Source organism: Typopeltis vanoorti, chromosome 2 (genome assembly GCF_054136105.1).
Source record: "Typopeltis vanoorti isolate ZY-2024b chromosome 2, IOZ_Tvanoo_1.0, whole genome shotgun sequence".
In the NCBI taxonomy this organism is placed as follows: domain Eukaryota; kingdom Metazoa; phylum Arthropoda; class Arachnida; order Uropygi; family Thelyphonidae; genus Typopeltis; species Typopeltis vanoorti.
The window spans coordinates 185,953,123-185,974,941 of record NC_143550.1 but is presented as its reverse complement, the minus strand read 5'-3'; the positions used below and the strand labels follow the sequence as shown (position 1 = coordinate 185,974,941).

The 21,819-nt window shown below is 39.1% G+C and overlaps 1 protein-coding gene across 2 annotated transcripts; it reads left to right on the top strand.

Moving 5' to 3' along the window:
• The first annotated feature begins 304 nt into the window (after window positions 1-304).
• LOC150109736 (glutamate-gated chloride channel-like) lies at window positions 305-21,522 on the top strand. Of its 2 annotated transcripts, XM_090409924.1 has the most exons (9): window positions 305-443; window positions 1,544-1,636; window positions 6,697-6,785; window positions 6,962-7,029; window positions 7,377-7,597; window positions 12,117-12,199; window positions 15,398-15,532; window positions 16,024-16,403; window positions 21,122-21,522. In XM_090409924.1, exons 2-9 carry the CDS (start codon window positions 1,578-1,580, stop codon window positions 21,299-21,301), a joined length of 1,215 nt encoding a protein of 404 aa, XP_090266050.1. In that variant the 5' UTR covers window positions 305-443; window positions 1,544-1,577; the 3' UTR covers window positions 21,302-21,522. The 2 variants fall into 2 exon arrangements, with proteins under 2 accessions (XP_090266050.1, XP_090266042.1); XM_090409916.1 differs by lacking the exon at window positions 305-443 and having other exon boundaries at window positions 481-1,636.
• The last annotated feature ends 297 nt before the right edge of the window (window positions 21,523-21,819 follow it).

Sequence of the window (21,819 nt, the reverse complement as noted above, 5' to 3'; positions counted from 1 at the left end):
TGCATTCAAGCCCAGACATTACCATGCTCCCTTCGGAGTCTTCCCGATGGTGCATCCCGCGTGTGTGTTCAGAACGAATACCGAATAACACAGAAGAGAAACAAACAACTGCTGTCGACTGAAACAAGGCCACTTTGACATGGGAAACTATGCGAAAAACTTGCCAATTGGATCTTCAGCTGTCGTGTAACCTTATCTGACCTCCAAGTGGCAGCCTTCTCTAGACAGAACAAATCCCCTCTGTACATTCGTAAGCGCCAGTACAAAGAGCCCGTGTACACCACCCTCGTAAGAAGGGCGTCAACTTTATTCGCGCTGCGCATAGCTCGCACAGTAGAATCGCCACTCCATTGCACCGCTGATTACGGAGGTCACTATAAAAACATCAACGTTGACAAGAAAGCAACGGTCTGTTTCAGGCGGCCCTAACGTGCGGATTTCATGTAAGAATTTGCTTTTCTGTTCTTTCTCTTCGTGAATTTGAGCTTTTCTTAAGAGCATTCGCTGTATAACTCTTGAGCACACGTACATCGCGTAGTTCTGTAGTTTGATGACTCAGAATTAGGCACTGATATCCCGAGTTGATCGAAGCGACCCCTATAATCGGATCGGGATATACTTCCTGAATCTCTTTTCCATTTTCACGGTGGAAGAATGGATCTTGAGCTGTTCTCATTACAGAGAGAGAGAGTTGATTGTTCTTTAAAAATTGTTTCTTAGTGCGCTGCTTTTTTTTATTGCTATAAGGATACCTGTGATTTCGCCCACTACGACTTCAAGTAAATCGGAGTATGCGATTGTCGCAAGCGAATGCGTGGAACAACAGCAGCCAGAGTGACTACCGAGAAGCATTACCATTGTTCCTTTAACAAAAAATAATAAAGCATATGCTAATTATCATTTTTATTTCCATTCCCACAATTTAGAAAGTCGGATATACGCAATGAAAGTAATGTTTCAACATCAGCTGACGTATGTGGGGCTGGCTTCGTGGCCAATCTTGCTTCTGCCTTAATTCAACGTAACCCTGACCCTAACGGCATCTCGTGAAATGGATGCTCGGAGCACGAAGGAGTGTTTCTGCTATGATAGTTCACATTGCTTTCATAAGTAAGTAATGAGAAAAACGCCCACTTCATATAAAACTGAAAGGGACAATCTTAGGAAGGATGAAGAAGTATGTTCAGAGCAATACATCCCCACTCTCGAAGGTGGACTGTTTTGTGTAAGAGGGCATTAATTATATATGGACGTATTCCACGTGCAATTATACCGCATGAGAGCGACCCAAATTCCATGTTTCTTGTTGGATGTTGACGTGTAAACCGAGGAAACGACGTCAGAAGTAAATTGTCCAGAACGCTGACGCGATTTGTGCTATCTAAGATAAAAATAAAGACGTCATTCGAAGTATTGTCGACAGCAAGCGGCAGTTGTTGACGGCTAAGAAGAAACACTGAATTTGATCTGATTATATTTTGTAAAATAGTTTACCGTGTCTGTTAATATAAACGAGTAGGCAACGATTCTCTGTCTTCCCTAGGGACCAACAAGCAAGCGAAGAGAGATCGTAAAAAATGAATGCTCTGTTCTCGCCATGGATGTTGATCTGTTTGGTGCTCTGCTTCACAATCAGGTAAAGAATGTTATCCACTGAAATATAATCTTGTTTGATAAAACATAAGCTACTGTTTCTACTAATACCTTGATTGTTTGTTTTTTCTTTCCTAATCCTAAACTGCCCGTAACCATTACTATTGAGATTAGGCTTGTGAGATCATCCTCAACTTACAAATAGTTTTATAGATCTTTCTGATCAATAAAATCGTTTGATAGTAGGGCACCGCAGAAAGATCTGATCTGAAATTCCAAAAGTGTACTTGCTAAGGCTAGGATATTCTGAATTTCTCGCTGATCAGTTGCACATGAGACCGCCTGGATTTCCATTTTCAGTAGGATTCTCCCACTCACTTTTGGTATTAGCTACTTCGGTCTTTGCGTTTCTTATATGATAATGTTACCTTTAGTTTATTTTGCACAATTCGTTGTTTCGCCAATATCAGGAACGGAGAGGGCAATCATACGCACCGTGTGATAACATCATCCCTTTCGAAGTGCTTGCGGGAGTGCTATTGATAGCCTCAAGTGACAACACTGGCTCTTAAGGCAAATATTGCAGAGAACCATCGACCATTCTCATTACATAATTATCAAGAACCATTTGTCAACTGATTGTTGCTTTTCATCAAGGGAGGTCGTCAACGTATCGCAGCCTACCGATTTCCTTCGAATTAGATAGGTTGCGATACGTCGATGATAATGAACGAAAACACTGCAGTTTTTATATCGCTGAATCCTTGAAAATAGCGGAGTGCAAAACGCACGATTAACTCTCAGTTATTCATTCTCCCCTGCTATCTGCTTTAACTTTAGTAATGGCACAGTATGACAGCTGCTGTTCGTGCACCAGTGAACCACAAACCAATCAGCCAACCAATCCTCTTGATGCGCAAACGCTTCTACAAGTTTCATCTTTAAAGCGGTTTCTCGAAAAGTTGGAATACAGTCGTTTCCTGTGTCACTTAAATATCATGTGAGAAATTCAATACAATCAGATTAAATTAAAGTGTAGTGGTGTCGGATGATGGAGGAATCGCCTCTGATTCGGACACTCCCACATGTCAGAGCAAACCTCCGGTTCAGAGCAATTTTACAGAGCAGAATTTTCGAGAGAGGAAGAAGGTGAGGAGAGCAAAGTGTTGCGAATACCTCTACAAATCACATTGTTCAACAGATTTTCAGGGAGATATTTTGGTTTGTTTTACTCACGTAATATAAAAATGCGTAAAATCTCATAAAAATGCCGTCTCCTCTATAAAAACGCAAGCGAAGTACCAGTGAAAGGAATTGGCCAAGAAGGAATAACTGATAAAATATAAGAAGATGAAGGCATTCGTGATTACATCGTAGTGCTTTTCGCATAAGTGAACTTGACACCGATTTTGACAAACTGTCTGACAAACCTTATTTATTATAGCTGGTATCGAATGACAAGAACATGTCACCAAATTAATTAAGCCTATTGATTTTGAAATATTTCTTCTATAAAAGACACGAAAAACACAGAACATGTGGCTGCAAACAAACCAATGGCGCTAAATACTAACTGTAAGAAGTAGTTTATTTAAAGGCCCAAACATCTGCCTTGCCTGTTCTTCACCGCAATATCTCTACTCAACAACAACGCTGAAATATTCAATATTAAACTATCAAACGTAGTTTAGCTCGTGCAAAACACACTCTAATATTAAACCAAATATCTTAATACAGTTCCTTCATAGTACGCAATTGAGTTTCAAACCAAACTAAATGTAATAAAGTACACAAGGATATTTATTTTAACAATTACAACTTTCAGTTGGAATTTGGAATTTAGTATATTAAGGACAAGTGTTTTTATTGCTTTGTTATACTCAGATAAGGGGATAGAAAATAGAGCACGTGCGGGAGTTGTGCTCGAAAATAAACAGTAATATTGACCATTGATTTGTGTGTCAGTAGAAAGGGTGTCGGCCTCCTCTGGAGGAACCCAGCAGTTTGAAAACCACTGGCTTAGAGGAGGCTCCCTGTTAACAGTTGCGCTCCTCTTATTTATATGGGATTAAGACTGAAGCACACGTCATCGCTTCCACTCTCAGCGCTTTCCACGTCTTTGGCATCTTAGGGATGAAAAATAGATTTGCACATATTAAAACTATCAATCCCTTTGTTCCTTGGCACTAAATTTTACACCTGGTTTATGTAAAACAACATCGAATGTTTCTTGCATTCCTTTCTTGTATCAACAAGGAATATTTCTCATTTACACAAACTGGAACACAAAAGACCACCAGAGATATTTATAATAAGAAACCATTACCTATCCCCTAGTTTTCTCTTAACATGATGTATATTTCGTTCTCCCCTTTTTGGGAGGTGGAAATGCACCTACTCCGAAGAGAATGGATTCGACCCAAACAGGAAGCTTTGTGTTCTGCTGTCGCTAACAGGATTAAAGGCGTTTTTCTTTCATTAGCCTCGAACTTTAATTTTTCTCAATTGAAGTGTTTCTCGTCTCCTGTCACGCCACCTCTGACGTCACGCAGACCTTGATCGGCCAGCGGATGGCTTGCTCGTGCTCTCTCGCTACTAGAAGAGTCTATCACATTGTGATGTTTCTAATTATCTCTTTGGCACGCGTAATTAATTTAACCCCCCTCTCTTCTCGTGTCGTAGACCGTTTCACGGCAAGTGCTGTACGCAGTTTTAGTGACGGTGGGTTGCTTGTGACTTATTATTTAAATTTGCAATAAACGTCTCGAGGAAGTCAGTTGGGGAGGAAATAACACAGACATTTTATCCAATGGCTCTCACACATTTTGAATTCCGACGAGGATTGCGTGAAAATCTTAAATTTTCTACGGATGACGTAACTCATTCAAATATTTGCTGCATCAGTTACAGTAAAGTTAATGTGGAGTAGGCAGAAAGGGATCTTTTAAAGGCTAGCCTGAGAAAATGACGAGCTATACAAGCTCATCCAGAGTGGGATTTTTCAAACATCCATCCCCCACAGTTCTGCTGATTGGAGAGCGGATATGCTAACCACTCTGCTGACCAGGCTGGCAGTGAACTCAATATTAAACTCGGTTGACTTAATCCACAAAGTCCAACATCCAAGAGGAGGCAGTTAGATTTATGAGTGACTCATTTGGCCGTCTACAAAATGGGTATTAAGAAGCTTTAAACTTTTAGAGATACAAAACCAATTAGACAAAATTATTTTTGCGGTTGTCCAGATCGTGAACACTGATACTGAGAAAGTGGCATTTTGCAATTTTACCACCGCAAAATGGATCAATTTGTAAGAATCTTAAACAAATATAAAACGAATGTATTAAGTCTGAGTTGGGATTGAAGCTTGAGCTTCTCTTTTCGATTCATAATTTGCACTGCGACAGAGCCCTCTTTTATTCAATCTTAAATCAATTCACATCACATTTGCAATATTACTACAACAAGGAAACAGTAACCTATGCAAAAAATTTAAAGTACTTCAGTAAGAACAAATATGTGTGTAAATTAAATCAACTATGATTTCTGTGTTTTGTCAAATTTGAAAAGTGTTAAAAGGTGATTTTTGGAAGATTATAAATACTGTAAAAAACGTACATAAAGTTCTCAGAGAGAAAAATCAATTTGGAGATTCAATTTAGAGAATTAATGTAGTGAAATCAATTACAGAACAAAAGTTGGACACTTGCATCATTTTGAACACTAGTAACATCTTTTTCCAAACTGGGTTTATTGTGGAGGTGGACGGTTTAAAAGGGTAAAAATAAATTAGAATACCATAGGGAAAAAAAAATTCTGAGTATTTTCTCATTACTCTCCAGTCGTCCATTGCATGAAGGGGAGAAACGTTTGTGTGTAGGTTAACTGTTTCGTCATCATTAGCTTTTTCAAATTAACTCCGCATTCCTGATCTTGATGAACACCAATGGATTGGGCTGTTCTGTATTCAAGTTCATTTGATGCCATCATCGTGAATCTTTCAAGTTCTGAAGCCGTTTTAGTTCTGTTTAACCTCAGGAGACTGAGGGGAACGTTCAGCTCCACTGGTAGCTAATCAAAGATGATTAGCCCAAAACCATCACTAATTTTAAGCACGATTCAGTGAAGAGACGGCTGAGAAGTACCACCATCTCGTGGTCCATATTTCTACGCTATATATTATTGCCTGAAAAGTACGTTCAAACTCGGGTTTTTCTTTCCATAAACTCAAAAAAATCGACCGATGAACCCACATTAAAGTTACATAATTAAACATCATTTTATTTCTTATAAATAAAAATGGTGTCTTGTGAAAATTTCATGGCCGTGGAGTAGACGAAAGGCTGCCACTAATTCCGTTCCATCCACCGGCTTGAGGAACTTTTTATGCCTTTTTTTTTCAATTTCTTTTCAGCCTCGCACAGAGTTAACACTCTTTCGCTAAACATGACAATAGGCGGCACTCCGCAGAAGCGCGACTTGAAATTTTTCTTTCACATGAACGGATATTTTTTGAATAATTTGATTTTACTTTATTTTATTTTTGAGAAAGATATTGGTCTCTATGTTTTACAGGATATTCAGAACAAAAGTACGAGTGAGTGCACACGCACTCACGCACGCGCACGCACGCACACATAAATCCTTTACCGCTGATTTCGGGAATTAATATTTTGCCCAAAGTCTCTTTTTCCTTATTATTAATGCGTTCATTTTAAATATAACTGTACAACACATTTTTAAATTTTTACATTGTCAGTTATTTATTTACTATTTGAATTATTTACTGTATGATTTATTTACTAAATTTTGAGGTACTCAAAATTTAGTAAATAAATCATACAGTAAATAATTCAAATTCGCATAAATATTTTGAGGTACTCAAAATTTAGTAAATGGGCATCTTAAGACCAGAAAAGTGCACGTGGAGAAAACCGCATTGAATTTAAATCGGCGTTGATTTCTAGAAATAAGCATTGAAAACTAGTTTGATAAAATATCAGATTTTATAATCCAAGGTCTGTTCTACATGGGAGTTGATGGAGGGAGCGGAGCCGAACATAATGCAGCACTGTTCATGGCTTTTCGTCGAATTCTTTTCAGGGCAGACCAAGATCCGCAGACAAAAATTGTGTCCGAAATGTTGAAAGAGGGCCAGTATGATAACCGAATCAGACCCGACGGCTCGACAGGTGAGTAGCGTCATTCAGAAGCATGCTAAGACGAGATCGCGTTTTGCTATGTAAGAGGAAACTCTTGTACTGACTTGCTTTGTTTTCTTACATCGATAGAAATCTTGAATTTTATTATTTTATAAATTATCCTGTTTGGCAACGGGCTTTTGCTCATCTCCCGTTTCGTATTGCAGGAACTCCCGTCGAGGTGAAGATCTCCATGTTCATCTTGGATGTCTGGAACGTGGACGACGAAGCAATGGTGAGAAGATTTGAACTCTTTTGAATAACCCGTCTTACCTCCATTTCAGCCATCTTAATTTAGGGGCTCTGGAATTATATTGCGATAATACTCGTACTACACAGCAGCTATGTCTTTGAAATACAGATAACAACAACCTCATCTTTATGACTGTGCTGTCAAAAATATGTCAGACGGGTAGAGCACATTGTTCCTTTACCCGCCATCTCTCTCTCTCTCTCTCTCTCTCTCTCTCTCTCTGTAAAGCTTCAACTTTTTTTATTACTGAAGACAGGCGTGCTACATATTTTACTGACAACCGTTTCTCATTAAATGTCAATGAATTTTTCTTTTTTTTTTATTTTCAGTCCTTCGGCGTGCAGATCTACTTACGTCAAGGGTGGAATGATACAAGATTAACCTTTGACGATAAAGCCGGTGTTCCTGTGATCACCATCGTGAAATCTTCAGATATTTGGACGCCCGACCTCTTCTTCAATAACGAAAGGCAAAGTGAGCAACATGACTTTGTCCGCTCCAATGAATTCGTGTTCATATCGCCATCAGGGGATGTTCTCTACAGCGTCAGGTGAGTACCATCATTTCAATAAACAGAAGAACACAACAATTTGTGCCAACGTAACTTTCTGTGGCTTAGTAATTGTGTGGGAAGTTTTCGGTATTGAGACTACATTATTATGTAATTAAAAGTATAATAAAAATAAGCAATTAAAACCCGACAAGTGTTTTAAGTCGTAAGAAGCCTTACATCGTCAGGGATACTGGTACAGAAACGTGTTACACAATGTTTTATAACTTCACCACTGTAGCACATAAATGATAAACCAAAATACAAACAGCACATTCGTTACTGTATGCGTTTTGAAACTTTGCTACTTGTTGTTGCTCTCACGTTCTGTCGTATTACGCCTGTTATATCCTAGGTCCGTGGCAGTTGTATTTTTGATGAAAGCAGACCATACATGATGTAAAATTAAGCTTTAAGTATTTACGAGGCTTCTTTAAAATGTCGTGTAATATGTGGCATTTTTGTTTATTGTCAAAGTACGTGCTGGCCAGTAGTTTCTATTCTCGCGTTTCCATGGGGCGAGTCCATTTGTAATGGATGTAGACTAAGAGATCAGACGTGAATCTAGATTTTTGGAAATTCATGCTGATGGTTTTTGATGAATTGGTGGTATCTAGGTAGTAGAGAAGTTGAGAGTTGATAACTTTCTCCATTATTTTGGAGACGATTGAGGTGATGGAAATTGGTCGATAGTTGGAAAGCATTTTTATCTCCCTCTTTAATATGCTGAATATACGATTGCCTTCGTATGTTGGGAAAAGTGCCAGCTGAGTATTGAAAACTGAAGACCCAGAACAGGAGAAGTGCCTGCTCTGGATCACAATGTTTGATTACATTGTGCTCCAGGAGGTGACTGCCTTCGTTATCATTGCAAGAGGTGAAGAAAATGAATCATTCCAGGAGATATCTTTGTATAGTGTAAGAGTAATGCCATCTGGATAAAAGCGTAGGTGAGCAGAAGTTGTATCCGATGGCATCTGTAAAGAACCAGAAGGCAAGGCTTCCAGTTGAACAGGAGACAAGTTTCCAGCAAATTCAAATACAACTTTATGAAGTTGTATTTGGATTTGCTGACAGTGGTTTTACATTTACTCTGCGTTTCTGCATAGGCACAGTATGAAGCTAGTGCTCTTGATGCTAGCGAACTGCAGAAAGCTGAGTTTTTTTTCAACTTTTTCATATATATTCTGTTGAAGTTGAGTTTGTAAAGTCGACGAGAATTCCGGGGAGATGAGGGTCTGAATACCAGAGTATAATATCTGTGATTCGCTTAGTGCAGGTCAGACGAGGAGCAGTCAGACTATGAAAGGGAAGATCAGTTACGAAGGTCATCCCACTTGGTGCCTCTATAATGCTAAAGGGTCTGTATGAGTGTTTGTTCCATGTGAGTGGAGACTTCCACGAGACAATGGCTTGCGTTGCCAAGACGGGGGGGGGGGGAATGACCTGTACGGTTCAAAAGATACATAGAGAGGAACGGGAAAAGGTCAGAGTGGTTTCCAGAATTTGAGAAGCCGGAATTACTGCAGAGGAATAATTACGCATATTGGATGTGTAATGAGGCAAGTAAACCTTGAGCCAGAGAAGGTAAAAAGCAGGAGATTCTGAAGTTGGCATTCTCTAGCAGGCAATGTTAGATAGTAAAAAGACACAGATGCTACCTTGTAGCAAAATTGAGGGTGTGTAATTTGGGCATTGAAACTGGACTGTGATTGAGGTAGCTGCGATGTGGGTTTCTGTGAAGAGAGGGGAGATGCGTGTCGCTTAGTTTGGAATTTGTGTCACAGACATTTGTAAAATGGATGGGAAAGTGAGTTGTTTTTTCTTTTTTGGTAGGGATTCTGGTATTTTTTGAATATTGTGAATGATATTATTTGTCTGATAGGATTAATTTTCCAAGGAGAGTTATATTTATCGCGATGGAAGTGTCATTGTTTGTTTCATTTCATTTTGGATGGGAGGAAAAGGGTGGGGACATGCAGTGAGAGGAGACAGACTCTTCGACATGACATCCATATTGATAACGACCAGTCTGCTTGCCACTACTTGGACTCCATCTCCTGGCACGACCTAGCCAGCGTATTTGGTAGCGGGATTATGCTCCAACTGAACAAGAAGCCTTCTGACCCGTTAATGACAGGTAAGCCTACGGAACCACCTGTTTTACTGATTAACTATTTGACAGTAAAACAAGTGGTACCGCAGATCGGTATCTCACCCTGCATGGAGAAGAGAGGGGGACAGAAACCTAAACCCTCTCTTAAGACCAAAGATTGATTTCGCCACTTCATGCCTTCAATAAGCAGGATGATGATGATGTTTGACCAGACGATGAACGTCATCTATCACCTAGCAGGTCTAGTTGGCATTTCTTCTAACTAAGAAGGTACCTTCTTTCAGTGGAAATGCTCTCTGTGTTTGCCAGAACTCGTTTTGTGGAACCGGGTACACTGCCAGAGGGCGAGGTTGAGTTCTAATGTTCTTGAGACTCGAAATAGCTTCATAACTGTTCTTCTGTTCTTAAACGCGATGTGGACATCTCTGTCAAGATTTTGCGATTTTTCATACAATTTTACGGTTTGTGAGCATCATATTCCATAAGATACAATCGAGTAGCTCATACGGAATATTTGAAGGAACAGCTGGTGCTGTTCCTCCAGAAGGCTCGAGGTATCCATACTACCTGCTATTCATCATTTGTGAAGAGATGGAAGTACACCGCGAATGCCCCGCTTCCCAGTTAATATATCGTAATACAGGATTTATATTGATGATTAAACTGGTAGATAAGTTTAAAGAAAGAGTAATATCCATTGTTCTCTTTTTAGACCTCTACCTGGGGAACAACGTTTAAGATAATTCATACTAGATAATCAGCCACACTTAAAGAATGGAATTGAACATCGATATTCATTGCTATCAATAGGACTTGAAGCAAATAGTGACTGGCTAGGATAGATTACCACCGAATGCAACCTATTGCTTTTTTATGAATCTCACTCACAACTAATGCAAAATCATATACATGGGGACTTTAATATATCACAGATACATATATTAATAATAACGCACAGTAACAGAATTAGATAATCCTGAAACGTACTTTGAAGACAAAATAGGAAACTTTTTCAAGTCATTCTGACTGCATTCATCAGAGGTGGTGGTCTCGCACTTGGCGACGAAGTTCATTTACCATTTTGCACACGACAACCATCCATGCTCAGCTTGGGATTCGAACCAACTTCCTGATTTACGCTTAAACAATTGGTGTTGTGCCTTCCGAAGGCTTCGATGTATCAATTGTACTAGTTATTCTTCATCTCTAAATCTCTAAATAGTGGAAGTACACTAAGAATCCTCTCTTCCTTTCCCGGTTATTCACGACAACCACCCATGCTCAGCTTAGGATTCGAACCAACTTCCTCATTTACACTTACATGTAGACACACGCACTTCACGGTGCAGGAAACTCGAAAACTCAAAAACTGAAATCACCACACGTGATTTCAATTTTTGCTTCTCTTTTGATTGAATGAAATCCTCCTTCCTGTGTCATCCAAACCGAGATCTAGCAATGACAGCAGTAAATCGGTAGGTTTTTGCCTCCATTCATGGAAAACGAAGTCCGAATATCTTCTTCATCTTCTATATTTAATTTAACGGTTGCTTAAAAACGATAAGAATAATTTAAGCGATAGGCATTCGTTAGTAATATTTTACTTAACTTTTAAGAATAACGTTGTTAGAACTAACTAAAGCAGCATTTAGGTTATCCTCAAAACGAAAACCAACAGGGATTTTCCCCTTTGTTCACTTTGACGATTTCATTCCCATTTATGTGGCAAATGCTGTGACCGACGAACTGGAAAATGCCACTCACTCGACAGCACTCGAATGAGTAACCATCAGACATAAATTTATCTGTCTGATGCTATTTTATTTTGTTATTATTTTTCTTTAAGACAATGACGCCATGGAGAATTAACAATTGAAGAAATGATGCAGTGCAGCGCTATTGGGAAACAGTTCTCTGTTTTTGTAAAGAATCAGAGGATGGAGAACCTGAATTGAATGCAGTTGGCGAAATAAATTATGCGAGAGACGAAAGTGCAGTCTGGATTTTTACTTCCTTATTTCACCCGAGTACTAGGAAAGAAGTCTTCACGTGAAGTACCCTCACAAAATGGTATCGCGAGGATGTGTCGCGGTAAATCTTGAATTTTCTTGAGGAAAATGATGACGAAAACAAGGTAATGTTTTCTTGTCAATGTACTTTCCTGGTTTCTGGAAAAAAAATTACTACGTTTGGCGAATTTAGTGCACGTTCGTGAGCAGAAGGATGCACTTCAAAAATCTGCGAGATTATTATTGTTATGGATCTAAGAATTACCTCTCAATCTGTACTTTTCACATACGGGAAGGTGCATTATTGTTTTATTATTTATTGCAGTGCTGAATCCTGTCGACAGGAGTTACCTCCTTTCGTAAAGTGAACCCTTCGCTTTCTTTTGTTTTTCAGAGCGAGTCTGCACGCCTCGTGCTTGATGGATCACACACACTTCCCTTTCGATGTGCAGAAGTGCTCCCTTAACGTGGAAAGTTGTAAGTCCTTTTTTATTTTAAGCTCTAAACGTTCTTTCTTAAGAACGTTTGCGTCTACACTTAAGGATGTTAATTCTTGTGCAAAAATAAGTTTTTCTTAAATTTTATTTATTTTTCATTTTTTTCTTTACTAACAAAGAAACTGAAACTCTCCAAACTCCTTCCACACCACCGAAGTTATTACGTCGTGATTATTTTGTTATTCGTATCTTTGGTGCGCAAGATTTTTATCAACTTTTGGCTTCAAAGTTTGCTTATGTTTAATGTTTTTTTTGTTTTCAATGTTTGCAACGACATTATTTCTGGTCTTCCATTGGAGTGGTCCTTTTATCTGCCTTTTATCACCTGACCCACTAATTTCTCCGGATACATTGTGAGCTATTCCAAGTGTTATCCTCTGATATTATTCATAATTGTGTGCGATCTATCGTGTAGGATAAGGAGTAGGTTTTTCAATTACTAGAATTAGTTCAAATGTTTATTGCAAATCAAGAAAACAGCAAAAAAAAAAAACTCACTTCTCTTTTGCTAAGCTATTTCTGAAGTTCTGCATAAGCGAAGATATGAGCAATAGGAGATCGGGTTTTTTCCCTAAATCCAGCATGTTCATCTCCGATAAAGTGTTCATATATTCTGGTTGTTCGATTTTACAAAATTCTAATAAAAATTGATAGAATTTGGTCAAGGGGGTGGTAATTTTTCTTGTCTATTCTTGTCTACTACATGTTTATTGAACTGGGATTATTTTTCCAGTTAGTCAGTCATTGGTGATCATACCCGAATAGTAATCTAATCTTCTTTGTAGATTTGATCTTCCATATTTAAACAGCTCTGAAGACAACTCTCTTGCTATTTCATCAAGTCCCTTTTGGTGAATTTCTTGATATGCTCATATTCTGATAATTTTGTGAGTATCGCAAAAGGTTCGGTTTCAATACTGGCACGCTTTCTATTTACAGATATTTTTTATTCATTTTATGCCTCTGGTTTTCAGTGTTTTTCATGGTAAACGGCATAGATTTATAACTCATTGTTATTTTAATAGTCATGCTTCTGTACATTTTTTGATTCATGTACCAGCCACTCAGAGTTTGGGTGCTTACGGAGTCTATCAACGTTTGTTTGCTTTGATCATTGTTATATTTAAGAATATTTATGTTTTTTTTTTAAATTTTGCTATATTTAAGAATATTTATCTATGAGTTTTAGTCTTTCTTTTTTCTTCTCACAGTCACGAAATCTCATTAATCGCCCAAATTCGTTTGATATTCTAGTTTGTCGTAGCACTTATTTGCAGAACTGATCATGCTTGTTTTCGTATCTTCCCAGATATCCTCTACTTCATTTTGTTATATACACATACAACATGCTTCCGTGGTTATACACGAATGAGCCGAAATATTAATACCAGCCAGCCTGTTTTCGGCGAACCGAAATGCGTGGTTGGCGTTAAAGTACGGTGGGGATTATTTTGGTATAGAGATTGTTGTCATTGACATCATTAGGTCTTCTCATCTTCACTTAGCACACCTGATTTTTAACTGGGAATTGTTTTGGACTGGGTATTGCCCTACATGGTCAACATTTACTGAGACGGATTTGGACTTTTCCAGTGAAACAACATCCAGTGTCACGAGGCTCGCATTGTGCATTCAAAGCATTCTGTGTGCTTCCCTGGTCGCCTAATTCTAATTTGAATCTCATTAAACATCTGTGTGATCATGCTAAACGCTGCATCCACCGGTCGACGCCAGTGGTGCCTCGATCGATGCCCGACCTATGGGACGTCATGCTGTCTATTTGATCCAGAACACCAGAGACACCTTCCGTGATCTACAGATGCTACAACCCTCGATAAGGACTTTTCGAATGAGGATATTAATTTTTATTTATTTCTAAGTCATTTAAATCTCATGCTGACCAGGATCTTCAATTCTCACTTTTTATATAAAACTCTTGCAGCATTTTTCGAAACGTATTTCTTGTTTACTCTCATTCACAATAGAGAAGACAAAATTAAATGTTCAGGAAATTAAAAGTTGTGATTCTCCTAAATCGTCACTTTCTATCTTAGCGGTGGAATAAAATATTTATTTGCTTTTCTCGTGATTCATATTAAGCACAAAAATGTGGCGATTAAAATATATTTTAAATCTCCCATAGAACATGCCATCTTGAACTATCGATCCGATAACTTACCCCCTCCAACCGACTGGTTGCAATTCAACCATGCATATGGATGTTTAATGAATGTCTTTCGATAGGAGATGCATTGCATCAACCAGGATGAGACCACCCTGCTAAATGGTGGCTTTAAAAAGTTCATTTACTTACTGCAATGGAGTTTATTTAATTCTTAGCCCATCTATACTGGATTTAACTATAGGAGATTTACAACCTTGTGCAACTGGGATTCTTGTCAAAAACTATAAGGACAAAAAAAAGCAGAAGCCTTTTCATTGTTTTGACTGAGTTTCCACTCCCAGCCAATTATTTCACGACTGCACCATGTCAATGTACCACTTCGTCCCAATCGGCTCTTAATACCTTCTTTGATTATAGATATCCGATGTTTATTTTTCGTAATCTTGATCCTTTTTCTTTGTTTTCTGTCACTTTTTATTCATAAATTCCACAGCCATGTTTATTAGTGTCCTAAACTAGCTTACAAAATACATAAGTTTCCGCTACCGGAGTATGAAATTCACATTGCACTAATAATGGTCGTTTGGCTAACAAAACGGTTATAAATTAGGTAATAAAAATAGGCGGTGTGATTCATTTCGTTTCCAAGCTCTCTTCAGCGACTAACTCATCACGTCCAATCTCTTCGTTTCCCAGCGCCATTGCAGCACAGCCCAATCGGACGTAGTCGACTGGAAAGAGGTGGGATCGAATGCCAGTTTAAGAAACGAAAAACCTTTCACAGGGTTTTTCACTGAAGATGAATTAGCCGCTCTTTTGTGGATGTGGAAGGATTTTATTCCAGGAAACGTGGGTTTGCTTTTCATTCCAGAAAACAGGCAAACGAATCCAAAGAAAATGCGCAATTAACAACCATAGTACAATGGACAGTAGGTGTTTTAAGTAGAAATTCTAAATGAATTAAGCTCTATCTCCCCTCTCGTGTTTTATTATTTTCCTTCCAGAATATTTTCGCAATACATCATTAAGTTCAGTTTTTTTTCCTCCTCACAGACTCAGAAACCGCTAATGCGATGATCATCAAGTGGAACAGTTCCAACGCCCTGGCCATCTCGGACTCTCTGGCCATCAAAGAGTTTACCGTAGCTAAGATTGAGCAGCATGAAGAAATGATTCAAGTCAAAACCGGTAGGTTTTCATTTGTACAACAGCGAGGCTTTACTCATCTTCCCATGACTTAAACATATTCGGATGGAGACTATTGTCTTGCACGTTTCTTGGTGGTAATGCATGCACTAGCAAGTACGTTAGTCTTAATGGAGAGAAAGAGAGAGAGAGAGAGAGAGAGAGAGAGAGAGAGAGAGAAGATTTCACTACGGGAAATTCAAGTTTTAGTTATTTTTGAGAAAACCGTAAAATAGGAATTAAATTATATTTGTAGATGTACATGATTCTGAAAAAGAATAAATTTGGTACTCATTGAAGTGTTAGAAATACTGCTGCTAAGATACGCGCGAAGGCGACGCCGCTGTATGGCATGTCCCGCTGTCACACCATCTGCTGGTGTGATAGCATTACATAATCTTCATAGTTTGACTGGTGTTACTTCTGTAGAGTAAAAATGCCATCCTCGGAATAAAAGGATCATAAATCTTGGCTAACATTTATTACTCTTTCAGGAAACTATAGCCGTGTGGCGGCAACACTTTTTCTGAAGAGGAAATTGGGATACTTGATGACTCATATCTACGTCCCTTTCATCCTTCTTGTTATTGTCTCTTGGTTCTCCTTCTGGCTAAACCCTGACGTTTTCCTCCTCCGTCTGGTGCTGCTGCTCGCCATTCTAGGGGTGATGATGATCCAGAATACCATCATTAACTTATATATTCCCCTGATCAACTCTACCAGTGCCCTAGACATCTGGCTGGGAGGTTGCTTCACCCTCGTGTTCGCAGCGTTCCTACAGAGCATTCTTGTCACTCATTTAATGTCCGTCAATCAGAAGACAGGCACCGAAATTGTTCTAGAGAAGGGCGATATCGAAGAAGCAACAGACAAGGTAATCTATTAAAAAGCTTAAAATACATCGATGTTTTCTTAACTTTATTTTCTTTTTAAAAAATTATTGAAACTCGAAAGATATAAAGTTATTTTAATAAGATATCTGGCGCATAACGTGATCATGTACGTCTGCAATTATTTTTTTAATAATCAGTAAAATAATCTTTTCAACACGTGTGTTTTGTTTCCCTAAATTCATAAATATGACTACAATTAGTACAATTATTAAAAGATGATTTGAACAACAAGCAGTTGTTCTGTGTACAGTGTTTATGCCAATGAAAGTTTGCTCAAAACATTTGACAGCGTCGAAGTTTGACAAATTCAGAATAACAGGCTTTCGATGTGCTTTTTCCCTGTGAATGATAACCTGTTGAAATGAAACATTTCATTCATGACTGGCAGAAACCGTAGGAACTCATCTGTCCCATTTCCGATATATAAAGTCTAATATCAACTGACCTATCAGCAATATTGCTATTTTGCTTGGAATACCGGGTTGCACTTTTTCAGAAGTGCCTGGTAGTGTTCTGTTGAATTTCTGCAAATGCAAATACTCGATTTTTCCCAAAAGAACGATTATCTGAATAATTAAACTACTGCTATTTAAACTTTGTCTCTTTCTTCCTGAGTAAAGGAGTGCCTCGATCATCTCTTTGGCTTAGTCTACTGGACTCATAATTCAAGGACATAAACTTGAGGATATAATCATAAGGAAGGAATTGTGCGTGCAAGTTTTTATTTTAATTAAAAATTTATCATGAAAGTTACGATATCTCATGAGAGATATTAGGCAACTGTTCGCAGTAGTTCTGGAAACAAATAGAATTAAAAATTCCCATTTTATTACCAGTGGATGTTCGATGTTGCATCATATTACTGCACTCTGTGTGTTTATTCCATTTGGAGCAAGCACGTGTTTCTCACTTTTTGTGGAGTTATTTATCCCGCATTGCGTAACTTGCGAGAGGATTTTCGCTATAAATATTCTTCATTAAATATTTTTATTTATTTATTTTTAATAAAGTTGTACGATAAAATTGTACAAATAATGAAGTATTTTTCTTCTTGCTGTAATTTTTTTCTATGGATAGAATGTTCGTGGCCACCCTTCACGCCGCTTTCCTTGGATCAAACAACTTGGTCATCGGACATAAACGATTGATCTAATATCACGCCAAACGGAAGATTTTCTCCATTCACGACAAAGCCAAATCTCGTTTGAAGACGATCTTTGTTTCAAAACTCGCACATATATATTGAATCGAGACTAATATGAAAACAAATCTAAATGATTGATTATTGACTTATAAAAATGTCACATTATTTTTGTGCGAAAGAACAGAGAATTTTATGGATTTCTTAATAAATGAATTTAAAAGTTTTCTTCTGAATAAAGATAGCTGCCAGCATGCATCCAAGTAGATCGTGTTCGAAACCATGATAGAGAATGGAATAATGTACAAGTATCGAAACGTGCACGATGAAAAAGGGTAAATAGTTGACTATGCAGTGTTTTACGTTTAACGTTTACGAAGAATGATCCAAAATATCCGACATATTTTTCTACAGGACCAATAACGATATCAAAGTGGCAAACCACAAAGGATGTTCGGTAACACCTCCTAGTGATTTCTACCAAAAAGAAGGATCTACACGCGCGCGTGTGCATGTGTTTGAAAATGAGAAGACAGAGTTCAGAGATATTTCGATGATGAAAATTCAAATAACTTTGTTTGATTAGACATTCTACTTCATCAGCGTTTCTTTACCAAGACCAGTTGACGAATCAAACTGTATTCAGAAATTCTAATTTCTGTCAGAGGCACTTTATCACCGAAGGTAAAGGTGGATACCATTCACGCCACCCAGTTCTAGAAGTGTTTATCCAATCTCCTCCTATTAGTTTCTCACTAGCCTTTTATCACAAGATTTATTTCCTACAACTTTCTTTTCCCAAAGCTGAAATGTTTATTGAAGAGAAGTTACTTCGACTCAAGAATACGAAACTAGAAGCTACGTGCCATTCCAAACAGGCATGTTACAGATGAAATGAATAATACAAGGATCTCTGATGTATAAGAACAGAATGATAAGTTGTCGTGGTTTGCTGTTCACCACTAGAGAGAGAGAGAGAGAGAGGGAGAGGGAGAGAAAGTTCTATTACTGATGCTTCTGATCGGTGTCGATTAGTGATCCCTAATTTATAAATGGGGAGTTACAGGAGGAAGAGGATGATCAGGATGGGATGTGGGACACACCATCAAAAATACGGTCGCATTAGCTACCTCGAGAACTGTGGGGAAAAGAAAGACCAGGAGAAAAGCATGGTTTAATAAAGAGTGTGAAGAAGCTGTAGCGAAACGAAGGGAAGAACTATTAAACTACCTAGCGGATAGCAGGAAGAAAGTTGCATATCAGAGGATGAGAAGAGTGGTGAATACATGTCTACGCAGGGAAAAGCAGAAGTATCTTAATGAGAAAGTGGCTAGTAAATACACCCGGAGAAATAGGGTGACCAATAATGGACGGGAGATGTACCGGACGATCAAAGCCATGCGAGGTGTCCAGACACAAGTGGCAACCATAACAGATGAGAGTGGAAATTTATTAACAAACTCAAAAGATGCTCCCGCTCGGTGGCGTAGATATTTCGCGAACTTGCTGAATGTCGATGCTGGAACGTCAATATCGGAGGATTATACTCCTTATCAAACTGCTGAACCATTTATTGAAGAGCCAACATTTAGTGAGATTACTCGTGCTATCCGCATGCTGAAAAATAATAAGGCTCCAGGAGTAGACTGCATACCGGCGGAGCTCCTGAAGAATGGTGGGGACGTCCTGCTGGAGCAGCTGCGCCGGTTCATCTTGATGATCTGGCGAGAAGAACGGCTGCCGGACGAGTGGAAGGAGTCGCTGAACACCCCAGTATATAAGAAAGGAGATAAGGCTGAATGCGGCAACTATAGGGGGCATCTCACTGCTGTCAAACATCATGCTAATGCGCCTCACAACATATGCAGAAGAGTGCCTTGGTGACTACCAGATGGCTTCACAATCGGCCAACTCTTCACGCTGCGCCAAGTTTTTGAAAAGTGCTGGGAATATAAAATGGAAGTTCATAATATTTTCATACACTTTTCTAAAGCCTATGACTCAATAATACGCCCAAACATATGGCAGGTGTTAGAAGAGCTGGGAAATTCCTCGATAACTCCGAAAAATGGTGCAGGTGTGCGTAGCTGGTTAGCAAGAGTCAAAGCAGAAGGTGACCTGTCTGACCCGTTTCAAGTACAGACCGGTGTGAAGCAGGGTGATGTACTCTCTCCGATTCTCTTCAATCTAGTGTTGGAAAAAGTAATTAGAAACACGGCAAGTGGCAGGTGGAGTCGAAATGGGGGTGCAAGTTAGCATTCTTGGCTACGCGGACGACCTGAACGTCATGGCGCATCAACGAGACGACGCAGTGCAGTGGCGTTGGTTACTGCTACCGAGGATGCTTCAGAAGAAGTTGGCCTGAAGATAAACGCCGAGAAGACAAAATACCTTTGTATGAGTCGCGATGCTGCTCAAGATCCAGAGTTTCACCTTCACCCTGCACAGTTGGAGAGGGTGGAGGTATTTAGGTACTTGGAGTTCTTTCGTGACCGAAGACAACAAAGTTCAGGCTGATGTCCAGAGTCGGGTAAATTCTGCGAATGTGGCTTATTATTAGGTGCGTCCCCTTTTCGCCTCGCGCTTGCTGTCTTGGACTACAAAGGTGGGACTATACAAGACTTTGATCAGGCCTGTTCTCCTCTACGGCGCTGAAGCGTGGACTCTCACGGCGAGGCAAGCCGATCACTTGAGAGTATTCGAGAACAAGATGCTACGACGTATCTATGGAAGGGTCATGGCAGACGGAGTCTGGAAGAGGCGATCCAATGCTGCCATACACGCTTTATACAACTGGGCAGACGTCTTGATGGAGCTGCGAGCCCGGAGCTTCAGTGGCTGGGCACCTGTACCGTATGGGTCCGAAAGGACTGTGAGACAAGTGTGGGAGGCCCGATCCCGATCAGGGAGGCCGCCAGGGAGACCGAAAAGGAGATGGGCGTACCAGGAGAAGGAAGACCTGCAGGCTGTCGGGCTGGAGACCAGAACGTGGCCAACAGTCGCAGAGGACCGTGCCCAGTGGCGACATGTGGTGCTCGAGGCCAAAAGTCCCCCCTGGGCTGATAAAGCCTGGGTAATATATTCAATGTAAAATGATGCTGCAAATAAGGACCTACGAGAATTTAAGTAAACGGCAATGGATGTTTTGCATTACACGTAGCTAGTCAATTAAGACAAGGTGTAGGCCACAAGACCATGTGTGTTGTGCCTCCAACCGTACGGTTTCTTAGCAAGTCTGCCTGCTTTGAAAGAAATAATACATTTTCCGAACAGGAAACTTTGTCGCTGTCAAATGAGCCCGGCTTACTCACCTGCGGTTGAAATGCTGTTTAAAAGTGTTCCTCCCGTCCTTAACAAGTTTCCAAATTAAGTCTAAGTATTGCGTATTACCCCCAGAAAGAGAGGTTATTTAGGATGCTGCGTTTACAGAACGATCGTTATTTTATGAAATAAACCATAGTAAAAGTATGATAAAACGACAAGTCAATTCGATGTGTCCGTTAATGACTTGTATCTAATTTCATATTTGCTGTTTTATTTCTTTGTTTTTCTCCCAAGGACGGCAACACAAAGCAGAATCGCAAGAACGTCAATCTGTTCCTCAAGTATCTCCAGAAGTTCTCTTCTCGATCCGAGAGATTGGACGTGTGCAGCCGTTTTCTCTTCCCTGTGGCGTTTTTGTTATTCAACATCGTGTACTGGGCCTACTACGACTCCCGCAGACGAGCTTACCACTGATGAGTCTCTGACCCTCGTTCGAAAAAGGAGGATGATTTTATTTGTATTTTCGATTTTCATATTTTTCCAAAAACCACGTGCTGTTACAACGACCGAGTTACAACGTTTCGAAATGCTTCTAATTTCCCATTTGTTTGACTGCCAAGAAGATCTTAATTGTTTTATATTTCCGATGTATTCTGCAAGAAGTGAAAAACAATAAAATGTAACCAAGAATTTTATTTTTCGTGTGGTGCTTGTCCTTAAAGAATGTAGTGTGATGTGTTCTGTTTGAATGATTTTTATGACGAATTTTCTAAGGTTCTTGTAAATTAGTAATAATATTAATGTATGAAAAACACATCCTGAGGTATGTACTGTTAAAAAAAAAATATATATATATTTAATCGAAGCATATTATAATCGAAGTGATTATAATCAAAGCATATATATATATATACATACATACATATGCTTCGATTATAATCACTTAATATTTCTTGAGCGAACTAAGCGAACCGTTAGCTACTCTAAGCTAT

Excerpts from the sequence above, each read along its gene's own strand:
- LOC150109736 (XM_090409924.1), top strand. The coding sequence starts at position 1,578 with ATGAATGCTCTGTTCTCGCCATGGATGTTGATCTGTTTGGTGCTCTGC. Across the intron at positions 7,030-7,376 it reads ACGTGGACGACGAAGCAATG|TCCTTCGGCGTGCAGATCTA; the intron begins GTGAGAAGATTT and ends TTTTATTTTCAG. Across the intron at positions 16,404-21,121 it reads TCGAAGAAGCAACAGACAAG|GACGGCAACACAAAGCAGAA; the intron begins GTAATCTATTAA and ends TTTTCTCCCAAG.